At 43.9% G+C, this 14407-nt stretch overlaps 1 protein-coding gene across 2 annotated transcripts in view; it reads right to left on the bottom strand.

Annotated features, from left to right (window-relative positions):
• The window catches only part of NUP205 (nucleoporin 205), a 91767-nt gene extending 79055 nt beyond the window's left edge, over window positions 1-12712 (bottom strand). Inside the window, exon 1 of one of the 2 annotated variants that reach the window (XM_004046274.3) lies at window positions 12440-12712. In XM_004046274.3, the coding sequence (XP_004046322.1) occupies window positions 12440-12467 (28 nt within the window). In that variant the 5' untranslated portion in view covers window positions 12468-12712. Of the gene's footprint in view, window positions 1-12197; window positions 12218-12439 lie in introns of those variants that run through there. The other variant, XM_055347188.1, reaches the window with a different exon arrangement.
• Between the last annotated feature and the right edge of the window lie 1695 nt (window positions 12713-14407).

The following is a 14407-nucleotide window of genomic DNA, read 5'->3' as shown; positions in this document are numbered from 1 at the left end:
GACAGATTACCTGAGGTCAGGAGTTTGAGACCAACCTGGCCAACATGATGAAACCCCGTCTCTACTAAAAATACAAAAATTAGCCAGGTGTGGTGGTGTGCACATGTAGTCCCAGCTACTTGGGAGGCTGGGACAGGAGAAGTCACTTGAACCGGGAGGCGGAGGTTGCAGTGAGCACGGATCGTGCCACTGCACTCTAGCCTGGCCGACAAGATCAAAACCGCATCTCAAAAAAAATTTAAAAATTAAATAAATAAATAAAATAAATCCCGACTTTAAATTGGAATATCAGCTGAACCTAGTTTTACCACTTCATTAGCTATGTGTACTGGAACAAGGGAAATAACCTCTTTAAACTTCAGTTTCCATATATATATATAAAAAACATAAACACCATCTGCTTCAAAGAGCTGTAAGTTTTCAAATGAATAAACTAAGGAAAACACACAGTCCAGTGCCTTTCATATCATAGGCACTCAATAAAGGTAAGTGCCTTTCCTTCCTTTCCTTCTTGTCATCCAGATTAAAAGCAGCAGTAGGGAAATAACTCAGAATTTATAAAACTTAGAAGCTGAAAATGTACTTTGGGCTGAGACACTGGCTATTATAAAACAGCATAGATATACAGAATACTTTTATAAACTCATATAAAAAGGATCACATTTTAATTGATAAACATGATAACCGTAAGTAATAATGACTGAACTTGTGCTGTGTGCTACTAAGCATGGCCCTAAGCTCTTTACATGTATGATTATGTCTTACAACACCGTATGAGGTTAGCACTATGGCTTCCTCCATTTTATAAATATGCAAACTGAGGCAGAGAGGTCAAAATATTCACCACCTGAGGTCACACTAGATAATGTCAGAACTTAAGCCCAAGCAGTCTGGGCATCAGAGTGTGCCCTAACCAGTAAATTGTACTTTCACCATAATTTACTGGAAAGTAAATGACACATTTATACTATAATACATAATACTTAAAAAGTGAAAGTGTTTGGGAAGAATTTAGGTATTTCAAAAATAGTACTAAGGCCAGGCACGGTGGCTCACGCCTATAATCCCAGCACTTTGGGAGGCCAAGGCGGGCGGATCACCTGAGGTCAGGAGTTCGAGACCAGCCTGGCCTACATGGTGAAAGCCCGTCTCTACTAAAATATACAAAAAATTAGCCAGGCGTGGTGGCACGCGCCTGTAATCCCAGCTACTCAGGAGGCTGAGGCAGGAGAATTGCTTGAACCCAGGAGGCGGAGGTTGCAGTGAGCCGAGATCGTGCCATTGCACTCCAGCCTGGCAACAGAGTGAGACTCCATCTCAAAAAATAAAAAATAAAAAATTTAAACTCCATAAATGAACAGTAAAGTATCAAAGAAGATAAGACAAACAATCTTTGTCTTACAGCTCACCAGTTGGGGAGATAAAATGTACATAAGTGAAATATTCCAGTAAAGGAATATGATTGTTGGCACAAACAATAAAATAATTTCAAAAGATCAAACTGATGGTCAGAGTTGGCTAAGGAATGGCTGCACTTGTGCAGCATTTGAAGGATGAGGAAAATCTGGGCAACAAACATCAGCCAAGAACAAGTGTGAGCAAAGGATCAGAGACAGGTGTGAAAGCATGAAAGAGAATTCAGAGCAGTAGCAAGATTAAAGAGGTAGGAGTAGTGCTTTCAAATTTTGACTATAATCCATAGTAAGAAATATTTCACATTTCAACCCAGTACACATGTATATACAAAACTGGAACAAAAGTATTATATAAAATACTAAAATTCAGGCTGGCTCTCACCTGTAATCCCAGCACTTTGGAAGGCCAAGGCGGGCAGATCACTTGAGGCTAGGAGTTTGAGACCAGCCTGGCCAACATGGTAAAAACCTGTCTCTACTAAAAATACAAAAATATTAGCCAGGAGTGGTGGTGCACACCTGTAATCCCAGGTACTCGGGAGGCCAGGCACCAGAATCACTTGAACCTGGGAGGTGGAGGTTGCAATGAGCCAAGATCACGCCACTGCACTCCATCCTGGGCAACAGAGCAAGACTCTGTCTCAACAACAACAACAATAAAAAACTAAAATTAATTCATTTATTATATTCAATGCCCTATGATATTTTGTGTTCTGTCCCATTTTTGGTGAGGGGCCCACTAAATTGATTTTATCTTTATCGTTTTTAAGATGCAGTCTCACTCACTCTGTCACCCAGGCTGGAGTGCAGTGGCACAATCTCCGCTCACTGCAACTTTCACCTCCTGGGTTCAAGTGATTCTCCTGCCTCAGCTTCCTGAGAAGCTGGGATTACAGGCATGCCACCATGCCCATCTAATTTTTGTATTTTTATTAGAGATGGGGCTTCACCATTTGGCCAGGCTGGTCTCGAACTCCTGGCCTCAAGCAATCTGCCCACCTCGGCCTCCCAAAGTGCTGGGATTACTGGCATGAGCCACGGCGCCCGGCCCCTACTAAACTGATTTTAGACTCACCATTTAAAAAATATGACTCTAAAGCCAAAGGTTTCTGTTTGGAAATAAGCAGATAAGGTACTCATATGTGTTTAGACTCTGAAGGAAAAACTGGTCAAAACCAATTACTCAACAGATGAAACTTAGAACTAACTATAGCCTAAACATTAAAGACTGTAAACAGGGTAAACTGTTGAGAAAACCCAAATCCAAATAAAGTTACCAGGATATAAGAATAACATGAAAGATAACTGTAATGTAATTAAATACATTATAACTCAATGAACAATGTCAGATGACGCAATGTAATTTAAAAACTTTTTTTTTTTTGAGACAGGGTCTCACTTTGTCTCAGGCTGGAGTACAGTGGCGCCATCTCAGCTCACTGTAGCCTCAACTTCCTAGGGTCAAGAGATACTCCCCCGCTCAGCCTCCTGAATAGCTGGGAATACAGGTATGCAACCACACCCACCTAATTTTTGTTGGTTTGCTTTTTTTTTTTTGGTAGAGACAGGGTTTCACCATGTTGTCCAGGCTTGTCTCAGACTCCTGGACTCAAGCAATCTACCCTGCCCACCTTGGCCTTCCCAAGTGCTGGGATGAAAGGCATGAGCCACTGCACTCAGCCTGAAAAAAAAATTTTTTAAAGGGGAGATGTGCAGGGAGAGGACGGACTAAACCAGTGGAGCTGGATTATTTATTCATACTTTCATTCACTAACAAATATTTACTGAGGGACCATATATATATATATATATATATATATATATATATATATAGACTGAGCAAGACAGACAGAATCCCAAGCCTCATGGAACTTATAAATTGGTAAGACTGACAGACATTAAACAAAGAATTCCAGGCCGGGTGCAGTGGCTCACACCTGTAATCTCAGCACTTTAGGAAGCCGAGGTGGGCCGATCACGAGGTCAGGAGTTAGAGACCAGCCACCTGGCCAATATGGTGAAACCCCGTCTCTACTAAAAATACAAAAATTAGCCAGGCATGGTGGTGCGCACCTGTAGTCCCAGCTACTCGGGAGGCTGAGGCAGAAGAATTGCTTGAACTCGGGAGGCAGAGGTTGCAGTGAGCCGAGATTGTGCCACTGCGCTTCAGCCTGGGCAACAGAGCAAGACTCCGTCTCAAAAAACAAAACAAAACAAAAATAATTCCAAAGATATCAGTATAACAAAAGATATGATGAAGTACAGAGTGCTATGAGAGTACATGAAAGAAAGAGCCTAAACTAATCTGAAGATTAGGGAAGGATGCAAAGCGTCAGGTCTTTGATGTGGAGATGTGAGGAATCTACATGTCTAGATCTTCCTTACATAGACAGATCATCCAATTCCCTGCTTTGCTTCTCCTGCTTTGGTCCCACACTTTCCAATCTTCTGATTAAAAATATAGCTCGACATATAAATTTCTAGCATGAAGGATGTGTTGACAAGGCAACATGAGTACCTATGCAGACATACTTCCCATTAAAGGGCAATAACTGGCAGACAGGGGTGGTGGCTCATCCGTGTAACCCCAGCACTTCGGGAGGCCAAGGCTAGGAGTTCAAGACCAGTCTGGCCAACATGGTGAAACTCCATCTCTACTAGAAATACAAAAATTAGCCAGGCGCAATGATGCACACCTGTAAATCCAACTACAAGGAGGGTTGAGGCACAAGAATCGCTTGAATCTGGGAGGCAGAGGTTGCAGTGAGCCGAGATCACACCACTGCCATCCAGCCTGGGCAACACAGCAAGCCTCTGTCTCAAAAAACAAATAAATAAACAAAATAAAAAACAGCAATAACTGGCATACTGGTTTACGTATCTGTCTTTTCTGAATTTGATTAGAGAATAATCAATGAATGGGACCTAATCAACTCTGGATACACTGAAAAAAATCAGATTTCTCTGCCTGCCAAAATGAGGACCTAGATCCTGGTGACTAGCTGACTTCCCTCAGGATCATTTTCTTGGCCCTCTCTCTAACTGCAAAGGATAGAGAGAGGTTTCAGCCTTGGATTCCAGGGCCACGATGGAATTTTTCCTATTAGTAAATGGCAAAGTTTCCAGTAGCAGATGACAAAATGAAACTGGCATTGTAGGACAATGGTGTTCTAGTGTGGTTGATGGACTAGAACAGGCAGTGTCAGGAAACAAGGATAAGAGGTAAGTAAGCCACTTATAAGAAAATGGAACCGGGAGGCCAAGGCGGGCAGATCACCTTAGGTCGGGAGTTCGAGACCAGCCTGATCAACATAGAGAAACCCCATCTCTACTAAAAATACAAAATTAGCCAGGCATGGTGGCAGGTGCCTGTAATCCCAGCTACTCGGGAGGCTGAGGCAGGAGAATAGCTTGAACCCTGGAAGCGGCGGTTGCAGTGAGCCGAGATCGCACCATTGCACTCCAGCCTGGGCAGCAATAGCGAAACTCCATCTCAAAAAAAAAAATAAGAAAATGGAACCTAAACTAGGATGAGGGCAGTACAGGAGGAAGAAAAGGTCTGTTAGTAACAGAAAGGACTCAGAATTGGTCATCAAATGGCACAGGGTATAAAGGGAAGGTATTAATGATGACTCCTATGCAAATCTGAAATATACCTTACCACAGACATTTCAGAAATCTGATGAAGTGCTGACAAAAGTTAATTTTCTCTCCCTCATTTTAAATATTAATTAATATACAGTAGGACCTCTGAAAAACCAATAAATTTCCTTGTACTATACATATTTAGTGTAATAAGCTCAGTGAATGGTAGAGAAAAATCCAATTTTTCCCCCAATAATGGTAGGCATCCAATTAAAGATCAAAACTCTACAATAGGCTGGCTGCAGTGGCTCACACCTGTAATGCCAGTACTTTGGGAGGCCAAGGCGGGCAGATCACTTGAGGTCAGGAGTTCGAGACCAGCCTGGCCAAAATGTTGAAACCCTGTCTCTACAAAAAATTTTTAAAAAGTAGCCAGGCATGGTGGCGTGCGCCTGTAATCCCAGCTACTCAGGAGGCTGAGGTGGGAGAATCGCTTGAACCTGGAGGCAGAGGTTGCAGTGAGCCAAGAGCGCACCACTGCACTCCAGTCTGGAAGACAGAGTAAGACTCCATCTCAAAAAACAAACAAAAAAACTCAACAATAAAAAAAAACAGGTCCACTGGCCTACTTAGTTCATCATTAATATCAACATAGCACCAAAGGGCCAGGCAAGGTGGCTCGCACCTGTAATCCTAGCACTTTGAGAGGCTGAGGTAGGCCTCCCAAGCAAGGTTCAAGGAGCTTAAGCGCAGGAGTTCAAAGACCAGCCTGGGTCACATGGCAAAACCCTGTCTCTACTTAAAAAAAAAAACAGGCTGGGCGTGGTGGCTCATGCCTGTAATCCCAGCACTTTGGGAGGCCGAGGTGGGCAGATCACAAGGTCAGGAGTTCAAGACCAGCATGGCCAACATGGTGAAACCCCGTCTCTACTAAACACACACAAAAAAATTAGCTGGGCATGGTGGCTAACACCTGTAATCCCAGTTACTTGGGAGGCCGGGGCAGGAGAATTGCTTGAACCCAGGAGGCAGAGGTTGCAGTCACCTGAGATCATGCCATTGCACTCCAGCCTGGGTGACAGGGCAAGACTCTGTCTCAAAAAAAAAAAAAAAAAAAAATAGCTGGGTATGGTGGCTTGTGCCTATAGTCTCAGCTACTCATGAGGCTGAAGTGGGAGGATCATCTGAGTCTCGGAGGGTAGAGGCTGTAGTATGCCATGACTGAGCCACTGCACTGCAGCGTGGGCAACAGAGTGAAACCTCGTCTCAAAAAAGAAAAAGAAAAAAAAACACCAAAGGTAGCCGCAACAAAGAGTTATCTTCAATCTGTCTTGAGTTTGACCAATTTCAGTAAACACCTTTTTTTGTTTGTTTTTTGTGACAGGGTCTTGCTGTCACCCAGGCTGGAGTGCAGTGAGGCAATCACAGCTCATTACAGCCTCAAACTCCTGGGCTCAAGCAACCTCCTGCCTCAGCTTCTCTAGTAGCTAGGATTACAGGCGCACGCGCACCACCAGACCTGGCTAATTTTTGTATTTTTTGTAGAACTGGGGTTTTGCTATGTTGCCCAGGCTTGCCTTGAACTCCTGGCCTCAAGTGATCCTCCCTCCTCAGCCTCCTAAAGTGCTAGGATTACAGTAAATATCTTTTTACTGATTACAAATGAAGGGACACTATAAATTTTTCAAAATTACTAAATATGTATTTTTACCATGTTGTTTAGTCAGTTGAGAAATACATTTATTTTCCTTAATGTTTAGGGATACCTCCAGCAAATCACATTTACTCACTCATTCACCATGTGTGAGGTATTGGTAAGATTACACTGCAGTGAGGAAAAACATTAATCATAATCATACATAAATGTAAAATCTGGCCGGGCACAGTGGCTCACGCCTGTAATCCCACCACTTTGAGAGGCCAAGGCGGGCCACATCACGTGGTCAGGAGATCAAGACCGTCCTGGCTAACACAGTGAAACCCCATCTCTACCAAAAATACAAAAAATTAGCCAGGCGTGATGGCATGCGCCTGTAGTCCCAGCTACTAGGGAGGCTGAGGCAGGAGAATCGCTTGAACCCGGGAGGCGGAGGCTGCAGTGAGCCGAGATCACGCCACTGCACTCCAGCCTGGGCTACAGAGTAAGACTCCACCTCAAAAAATAAATAAAAATAAAATAAAATCCAACTGTAGTCAGGATATGAAAGATATGAAGGAGAGGTAGCCAGGGCAAGAGATAACATAATAGGGGACTCTGACCTAGCCAGAGGAGAGAATTATCCATGAGGAAGTGATAACTAGGCTGAAATCTGAAGAACAAAAGTGGTAGTTAACTGACAGGTGGGAGGTGAAGATATGCATTCCAGGGAGAGGACAACCTGTGGGTTTCCATGGCAAGTGGGAATGCGGCATGTCAAAGAACTCAAAAGGCCAAGAGAGCTGCAGTACAGAAAACGGGTTTGGCAAGATCATCACGCAGGGCTCACTTGCCCACGTTAAAGAATTTTGATGACCGAGTGTGGTGGCTTAGGCCTGTAATCCCAGCACTTTGGGACACCAAGGCGGGCAGATACGAGGTCAGGAGATCAAGACCATCCTGGCCAACATGATGAAACCTTGCTCTACTAAAAATACAAAAATTAGCTGGGTGTGGTGGCGCACGCCTGTAGTCCCAGCTACTCAGGAGGCTGAGGCAAGAGAATCGCTTGAACTTGGGAGGCAGAGGTTTCAGTGAGCCAAGATCGCTCCACTGCACTCCAGCCTGGCAACAGAGCCAGACTCCGTCTCAAAAAAAAAAAAAAAAAAAAAAAAGGATTTTGGTCTTTACTCTAAAAGATCAAGCCAAATGAAGATTTAAAACATGGGGACTTTTTGCTCATGCCTATAACCCCAGCACTTTGGGAGGCCGAGGCAGGTGAATCATTTGAGGTCAGAAATTCGAGGCACCCCTGGCCAACATGGTGAAACTCCATCTCTACTAAAATTACAAAAATTAGCCAGGTGTGGTGGTGGGCGCCTGTAATCCCAGCTACTTGGGGAGGCTAAGGCAGGAGAATCTCTTGAACCTGGGAGGCAGAAGTTGTAGTGAGCTGAGATCACACCACTGCACTCCAGTCTGGGCGACAGAATGAGCCCCGTCTCAAAATAAAAAATAATTTTTTAAAAAGGAACTTTCTGAACTACAAGAAACAGAAGTTAACCCTATTGAGAGCTGTTTACAAGGACGGAAGAGACCAGAATGGGTGAAGGAATAGGAGGTATGAAAAGGGAGTCAGTAGGCTGGGCATAGCAGTTCAGGCCTGTAATCCCAGCTACTAGGGAGGCTGAGGCAGGAGAACCGTTTAAACTTGGGAGGTGGAGGCTGCAGTGAGCCGAGACTGCACCACTGCACTCCAGCCTGGGCAGAGTGAGGGAGGGAGGGAAGGAAGGAAGGAAGGAGGGAAGGAGGGAAGGAAGGAAGGAACAAAGGAAGGAAGGAGATGGAGTCCATGAATAACAACAAATCTTTTGAAAGGTTTGACTAGGAAGAGGACAGTAAGTGGAGTGAGGCATGAGATCACTAGTGGAGAGAAAGGAAAGAGCAAGAGAGAGAAGTGAATATACAAGACAAAAAACGGGTAACAGGTGAAGAACACAATGGGTGGGATTTACATTAGATAGGAAGACGAGGAAAACTGATTCAAAAGAATGCAGACACACCTAGGTTTGTAGGTTTGAGAGTGAATAAAGGGAGTTCATGTATGTTGGCTCCTATTTTCCCTGTGACTAGAAGTCTGAGGGTTTAGTTAGTTGCAGGTTAAAGATTTGAAGAGTGTAGAAAGGTCTGAAGTAGTCACTGCTGTGAATGGACGAGGTGACCAGACTATCACAGAAGGACTGCCAAGCAGTGTTAATAGTTGCTTATTCACAAGTCTGTGAGTGTACTCAGCCAGGTTCATAAAGGTCACAAGACTAGTTAAGTTATACAGCTGAAATACAAGCATAGGTTTTTTTGTTTGTTTTTTGTTTGTTTGTTTGTTTGTTTTTAAGACAGAGTCTCGCTCTGTTGCCTAGGCTGGAGTGCAGTGGTATGATCTCGGCTCACTGCAACCTCCGCCTCCTGGGTTCAAGCAATTCTCCTGCCTCAGCCTCCCGAGTAGCTGGGATTACAGACACCTGCCATCATGCCAGGCTAATTTTTGTATTTTTGTAGAGACAGGGTTTCACCATGTTGGCCAGGCTGGTCTCGAACTCCTGACTTCAGGTGATCTGCCCACTTCAGCCTCCCAAAGTGCTGGGATTACAGGCATAAGCCACCACACCTGGCCAACCATAGGTCTTAGAACTCTACAATCTCTGTATTTTTTCCTTACAACTCCAAGATGTTTGATTTTTTTAAACTGTAATTTAAAGGAAGCACATAACATAGAATGCAATCTCAACAAATTTTAAGTGTACAGTTCAGCAGTGTTAAGTGTATTCACACTGTGCAACAGATCTTCACAGCTTTTTTCATCTTGCAAAACAGAAACTCTATGCCCCCTAAACAACTCCCCACTTTCCCCTTTCCCAGCCCCTGGCAACCACCATTCTACTTTCTGTTTCTATGAGTTTGACTACTTCAGATACCTCATATAAGTGGAATCATGTAGTATTTGTGTCTTGTGACTGGCTTATTTCACTTAGTATGTCCTCAAGATTCATCCACGTTGTTTTATGTGACAGGATTTCCTTCCTTTTTAAGGCTGCATAAAGATACTATGTATATGCATGTATATGTTATGTTATGTATATGCATGTATATGTATTACGTATATTGCATGTATATGACACATTTCCTTTACCCACTCAACCCAACATTCATTCCTTCATGGAAAAAGAGTTCCTTCCCTAAGACGTTTAGTTTTTTAAAAAACCAGCTGCTGACTCTTGGCTTTTAAAAATGTTTCCTATGTTGCCAATTAAACACTCCTGACACAAGGCTTTATTATACAATGTACACTCTTTGCTGCTGTTGGCAACTCCTTTTCCCTCCAATGATTTGTTTAATAATTATAATAGCTTAGGGCAAGTATGTACTAAAGAAATGTATATAGGCCAGGCACAGTGGCTCACGCCTGTAATCCCAGCACTTTGGGATGCCGAGGTAGGCAGATCACCTGAGGTCAGGAGTTCGAGACCAGTCTGGCCAACATGGTGAAACCCCGTCTCTACTAAAAATACAAAAAAAATTGGCCAGGCGCAGTGGCTCACGCCTGTAATCCCAGCACTTTGGGAGGCTGAAGGGGGCAAATCACGGGGTCAGGAGCTTGAGACCAGCCTGGCCAATATGGTAAAACCCCTTCTCTACTACAAATACAAAAAATTAGCTGAGTGTAGTGGCAGGCACCTGTAATCCCAGCCCCTCGGGAGGCTGAGGTAGGGGAATCGCTTGAACCCAGGAGGCGGACGTTGCAGTGAGCCAAGATCGTGCCACTGCACTCCAGCCTGGGCAACAGAGTGAGACTCCATCTCAAAAAAAAAAAAAAAAAATTAGCCAGGCTAGCCAAGCATGGTGGCGGGCGCCTGTAATCCCAGTTACTTCAGAGGCTGAGGCAGGAGAGTTGCTCCAACCCAGGAGGTGGAGGCTGCAGTGAGCCGAGATCACGCCACTGCACTCCAGCCTGGGTGGACAGGGTGAGACCCCATCTCAATAAAAGAAAAAAAAAAAAAAAAGGAAAAGAAATGTGTATACCTTGCGTACTGGCTCACACCTGTAAACCTACCACTTTGGGAGGCCGAGGCAGAAGGATTGCTTGAGGACAGCAGTTCGAGATCAGCCTAGCCAACATGGAGAAACCCCACTTCTACTAAAAATACAAAAATTAGCCCAGCGTGGTGGCGCGTGCCTGTAATCCCAGCTACTCGGGAGGCTAAGGCAGGAGAATTGCTTCAACCTGGGAGGCAGAGGTTGCAGCGAGCCAGGATCGCGGATCGCATCACTGCACTCCAGCCTGGGAGACAGAGCAAGACTCCATCTCAAAAAGAAAAATTAAAAAATAAAATAGAGAAATGTATTATATATAACCACACGTTAAGCATATCTAATTGGGAAGGAAGGACAGCAATATTAAGCATGTAACTTCATTACTAACCTTCTAATATATACGTCTAATATCATAAAATGAATTAGGTTGTGCTTAAGTAGTAGCACTAAGTAGTTTAAGTACCTAAAACTGACTTAAATCATTAGACGTTTAACTCTGGGGACATTACGTAACTATTTGAAGCCTCTATTTCCAAATCTGTAAAACGGAGTATGTAACAGCAACTACTCCAAAGGTGTATAAACGGGAACTGAATGAGATAAGCACGATAATAAGTGCAATGCTGGGATATAGTATGTGTTCAGTAAACATAGCCTTCATTATAATTTATCATAGCGTTTCTGAAATGATTTGATTTACAAAACAGATTTAGACAACTTTTCAAAAATATCAGTCCTGTGGAAAATAGAACCAATACTTTAAAAAAAATGACTGTAAAGAAACAGAAAATGCACCCAGAAAAGAGTCCTTTTAAGTGAGATTCTCACAAGCATTTACCACACAGATATACTCTTAATCTTGCCCGCGAACTTCAGAGCATCTCAATCGAGGCATTAACATTCTAGGCATCAAAGTATTTTTCCGGACTGCTCTGACCATGAAGGACTTTCTGTATCTTTGCCCCGCCTACTATGCCACAGCAGTATACCCCAGGAAATATGACAATCAAAATGCACGCACTTATTCAAACACCACTGGAGGGCGGTACGGCCCGAATTGAGAATCACCGAAAGAGGATCCACCCCAAATCTTCCAGAGTTCCTTTACTACCTTCTAGATTCAATTCCACCCCGAAAATCTACAGCTCCAAAGGTACAAGAACATCCAGGGCCTAACCACATCCGCAGAGTTAGGAGACGTCTGCTGAAGTCCCGCCACCCTCTTCCTGACCACCTTTCAGATGGCCGACTTCATAATAGGGAGTATTCGCTGCCTGCAAGATCTCCCACCCTATAAGGAACTCCGACGCCTACTTTCAGCCTCTGCTCATGGCTGGAAAATATCTCGGGTCCTCTGGCTTCACTGTCGAAGACCTGACGCGTATTCCAGCGAAATCGGGACCACAGACGCACAGTGAAACTTGGGGGTGAGGGGGGCCAGACCCAGCCCTGGGCTGTGAGAGATTACACACCTGGGTCCAGCGGCCCAAGCCTCACTGCCTGGAATCTCAAACCCCAACTCGAGGGCTGGAGCCGCAGCACCGACGCGCGCCATTCAAACTGGGGAGGGGTGGGACTCTAGGCCCAGAATTAGGGAAAAGCAGGCACCGCACATAAGTGGGGTCCTAGACTCCGAGAAACCTCACGGTCTCGTCTCTCCCTGAAGACCTGGTCATCGCTCAGCTCAATCGTCTTTCTGCCTGGCCACACTTACCCGAATTTACCGCCAAAGGCGTCGCCATCTTAGAGGCGCACTAACAGAGCCCTTCTGCCGCATGGAGGCCCCAGGAAAGGGTGAGGCTGACCTGAGCGAAGCCTGAACAAAAAGGCACCACACTGTCCCTTCCACGCTGGGCCGTCCCAGGCGTACAAAAGGCTCCAGAATCTGCTCTGGGTCACAAACATCAATTTTCATTGGGATTATTCCCATTCAAATAAGGCGAGGGCAACCACTTCAGAGACACGAGGTCCTCGATCCGACGTTCATCGTGTAGTGCATCCTGGGACTTGTAGTTTCTAATGATGAGTTGGTTAAGTGGAGAGGAAAAAGTAAAGTGGAATAGAAAAAGATATTCTGAGAGTAGTTATTAAAATGACGCCCATTTATGACATCATAAAAGCCGTAAATTCAAATCATTATCTCTGCTTCAAGTTAAATCTTCCTTACAGTGGGGAGTGAAGTAAGGTGTGAAGTGTCTACACCTCAAAAAGCCACTGACCGGTTACAAACTAAGTTTCCGTGACATTTCAGTTTACCAAATATATTATGTCAACATAGTTGCGTAGAGCGAAACAAATCATAATTTTTAATTATAAAATTTTCAAACGGATACAAAATTAGAATAGCAAACACTCAGCATCAGTAACGTGGCCAATTTCCCACCACGGCAGCCCCAACCCACCCTTACCACCCCAACACCCTACCCTCCCTACCCCCCGCCCCCGATTATTTTGAAACAAATTCCAGACATATCGTTTCATGATCACCAAGTATTTTTCTACCTGAGCACCCAAAGTAGCTGAACTCTTTCTTCAGTTGTTAAATTTTAGTTTTCTGATTTTCAAACTAAAATGTAAATAATCATTGCTATTTACAGCTATGTATTAAGAATTGTATAGCCATTATCTCATTTAATCCCTGCAAACCATTCTATTGGGAAAATGATATGATTATAACTATTTATGTCAGAGACGCTCCATGTGCCTTACAATCCCGTTGTATTAACTCTCCATCATTCCCATTTCACTGTTGGAAATCAGAATCAAATAATTTAGACAAAAGCATAGAGTATGTTAAGAATATCCAGAACTGGCAGGGCGCAGTGGCTTATGCCTGTAATCCCAGCACTTTGGGAGGCCAAGGCAGGCGATCACTTAAGGTCAAGTGTTTGAGACCAGCCTGGCCAGGATGGTGAAACCCCGTCTCTACTAAAAATACAAAAATTAGCCGGGCATGGCGGCACGCACCTGTAACCCCAGCTGTTCGGAAGGCTGAGGCAGGAGAATCCCTTGAACCCGGGAGGTGGAGGTTGCAGTGAGCTGAGATCATACCACTGCACTCCAGCCTAGGCAACAGAGTGAGTGAGACTCCATTTAAAAAAAAAAAAAAAAAAGAATATCCAGAACAGAACATTTATTCTTTTGAACAAATAATATCAAGTGACACAATGTACATTAGGTTTGAAACACAAAAGTCACTGGTGATTTTTTCTAAAAGTCATTGTTATATAGAGACAAATGCCAAACTACGATTAAAGTGGTTTTAAGGAGTGAAGTGGGGAAGAGAGAAAGTAAACGCAAAGGAATTTTTCAAGAAGTTTATCGTGAAACTGAGAAGAATACTGAGCAGGAACTTGACAGGAAGCGGCATTCAAAGATTTCTCTCTCAGCACAACTATTACAAGCCTTTCCCTCTCCACATGCACTTTTTAGGCCCACACACTTCCCTCTCAGTAGATAACTTTGCTTTCTATAAAGTAACTCTTTAACTTCCAGCAACTCCTCTTCACCTATCATTACACTTTACAAGCATTCTCTCACAGGCTTCTTCAATTCGTAGCAATTGGGATATTGCCATCATAAGCCCTTCTAAAACTGCGCTTGGTATGTTTACCAGTTATCAGTCATCAAATTCCATGGGCACTTTTCTGAATTATGATAGTTATAGGCCGGGCGCAGTGGC

The sequence above is a fragment of the Gorilla gorilla genome, chromosome 6, assembly GCF_029281585.2.
Source record: "Gorilla gorilla gorilla isolate KB3781 chromosome 6, NHGRI_mGorGor1-v2.1_pri, whole genome shotgun sequence".
In the NCBI taxonomy this organism is placed as follows: Eukaryota; Metazoa; Chordata; class Mammalia; order Primates; family Hominidae; genus Gorilla; species Gorilla gorilla.
This window is presented reverse-complemented; position numbering and strand designations above follow the sequence as displayed.